This window comes from Trypanosoma rangeli, assembly GCF_003719475.1.
Source record: "Trypanosoma rangeli strain AM80 chromosome Unknown Tra_15.4_contig_00804, whole genome shotgun sequence".
In the NCBI taxonomy this organism is placed as follows: Eukaryota; Euglenozoa; class Kinetoplastea; order Trypanosomatida; family Trypanosomatidae; genus Trypanosoma; species Trypanosoma rangeli.
Window position 1 is genome coordinate 1 of NW_021706558.1, and position 2581 is coordinate 2581.

At 51.7% G+C, this 2581-nt stretch overlaps 1 protein-coding gene across 1 annotated transcript; it reads right to left on the reverse strand.

Annotated features, from left to right (window-relative positions):
- Positions 1–1355: 1355 nt before the first annotated feature.
- On the reverse strand, positions 1356–2255 carry TraAM80_10135 (retrotransposon hot spot (RHS) protein; the record flags this gene model as incomplete). The annotated part of the gene is made up of 1 exon (XM_029386779.1): positions 1356–2255. The coding sequence occupies one exon, from the start codon at positions 2253–2255 to the stop codon at positions 1356–1358; it is 900 nt and encodes a 299-aa protein (XP_029233363.1).
- Positions 2256–2581: the final 326 nt, after the last annotated feature.

The following is a 2581-nucleotide window of genomic DNA, read 5'->3' on the forward strand; positions in this document are numbered from 1 at the left end:
TACCCCGCCCAGCCCTTCAAACCCCGCCAGCAGCAACACGTAGTGCGCATGCCGGCAAGAGCTCCCATCATGACCCCCACAAACTCCCCAACGCCGCCCACTTCCCTCAGCACACTGCAGCAGGAGTGGGGCGTGGCGTAACTAAAATAATTTAAAAAATAAAAACAAAAACGATGCATGCAGCCCCCTTTCCTGCTGCCTCGTTCCGCTCACAAGCGAGGGCGACGCCAGCGCAGCTGTAGTATCAGGCTGCCTGGTCAGTGCGTGCAGCCCAAATAAGACGGAACAGGCGCATGTGCCCAGGACGGCAACCCAACAAAAAGAGAGACGCCAACTACGTTCGCTCGAGGCTCTCAGCGGCGCATGCGGCGCCCCCCATTGGAGCACAGACGAACCAAAAACGATGGCACCAAAAAAAAAAAAAGGGGAAAACACCACGCCAAGGCGCAAAAACAATCACAATAATTCGGTTTGCCCCTGACCTCTGGGCTGTGGTGGCCGCCGCATTTGCTCTCCTGCCTGTAAGCCCACTCAGCATGCAAAACTTGCCCTCGCGCCCAAACTCTCTGCAGCAACAAACTGGGAACAGCGAGGGGATATCACCAATGGAATACTGCCGGCGTACACCCACAAGGCGCCATCATTCCCCACGCAATTTTACTCGCAACCACAACAAAAAAAAAAGTGCTGCTGTGGTCGCACTGGCCATAATAATCATTTGGCGCACGGCAGAGCGAGTCCCTAAGTGCGCCTCCTACCCACACACAAACACACTCGGCAATATATAATACTCCCTAAAATACTTCACCAGTAAACTCAAGCTGTTTATTCCCCTCCTCCTTTTTCTTGTCCCTCTGGTTGCCGCCCACGTTGGGTTTGTCGCTCACTTCTGAAATTCTCAGCTGATACCGCTACCTCGCACTGACGCACCTGCTGATTCCAAAATGCCGCGATGGCCTGAGGGTCCTCACGCTCATTGCTGCCCGTTGCATTTGTGTGCGCGACGACAACACACCCCTGCCACGCGTTTATTGCCGTACTGTCCTCATGCTGCACGTAAATAATCTCCCACAGCAAGCCTTCCGCAAAAGTTTCCCAGTCATTAAAATAACTCCGTGGAAGATCGTTGAACCGCCCCACCGTGCTGGCTTGGGTGCCATGCTCAGCCCTCGTCGTCTCACCTGCACCGCAACCATCGTCCTCCGCGGTGCACCAACGAAGAAAAAACCGTCCACAAGCGGAAAATTACTGCTCTCCGGTAGGTATAGCACCTTGTATTGTACATCCAACATCGGAGGAGTGTGTTCCAGCGTTATTAATGCAACGGGTCTGCTTGGATGCTTTTCGAGGTTCGATTACAGCACACATCTCTGTTGCCGACGACTTCCTGGTGGAGGCAACTCGTTGAGGCCCGGCATTATATTTTCCACAAAGCCTCTACGCAGGAATGCATTCGGAGTATAGCGCCCCGAAGCGTCTGCCAATAATTCTTTTCTGCACTTCAATATTCGAAAAATAATGTCATTCTCCTCATCCACCTCGAGCAACCTTCCAATTAATTTGCTTTCAAAGGAAAAACGGGCCGGCAGGTTCACAAACGCCTCAAGATCGCCTTGTCTTATTGCTCTGACAACTTTCATAAGTTTGTGAGGTGCGTCATTCGAGGGCCACTCTTCCATACCTCCAATCATCCCATAATGTACAGCATTTGAAGCGTCGATACCTGCCAGGATGTTCTTGATTTCCTCCACACGGTCCTTATACTCATTGAATTGAAAGATGCATCGTGGAATCGGTCCGACGTCATGCATGTGCATGTGCATCCTTCTCCAATACTCCGCCTGCTCCCCTTCAGTCGTATTGCGTGTCTCCCACGCACACATCGCCTTCACGTCGTTTTCATCGGGGCAATTCATGATGGTTTTGATAGCACCCGCGTGCTTTTTCCAGGCTCTGAAGTTATCTTCGTTCGGGGACGACAACATAATGGCGCCCCACTTAGGGGAGGGCACAACATTATTCGATGGTTCTTGAAAATGTATTGCCATATCGATGATGATGCACCCCTTCATTCCACTCCCAGCCAAATTTATCATAGCCCTTCCAATATTACTCTCACCCACGTATATTGTCACCGTTCGTGTCCTCTTGTCAAACAAGTATGCGAAACCCCTTCCAAAGCAGTACATAACCACATGGAGCTTCGTGGCATCGTACTGCAGCAGCTGATAAAGGAGGTAGGAGACAGCCGCCATCGACTCCCCCCACCCCGGGGGCTCCAACCAAAAGACGACGTCTCATTTTAGGTGCGTCTGTATCTGGAGGGGGAAACACTCCTTTTACATCACCCTCGACGATCTTCCACACCCGATGCACCTCAATGTTAATGCAGCAGTCGGCAGTACGTACTGAATGGTTCAGCGAGTACGGTCATAGCTTTTCAGAGGAAAGGATCATGAGTCGTGGGCGTGGTGGATGGAATTGCCCCTCACCACCCACTGAGAAAAAAGTACGCACAGTCTGCGTGTACTCCCATCCATAATAACTCTTGTGGCCGTTGGCCCTCTATCACCACCATGTC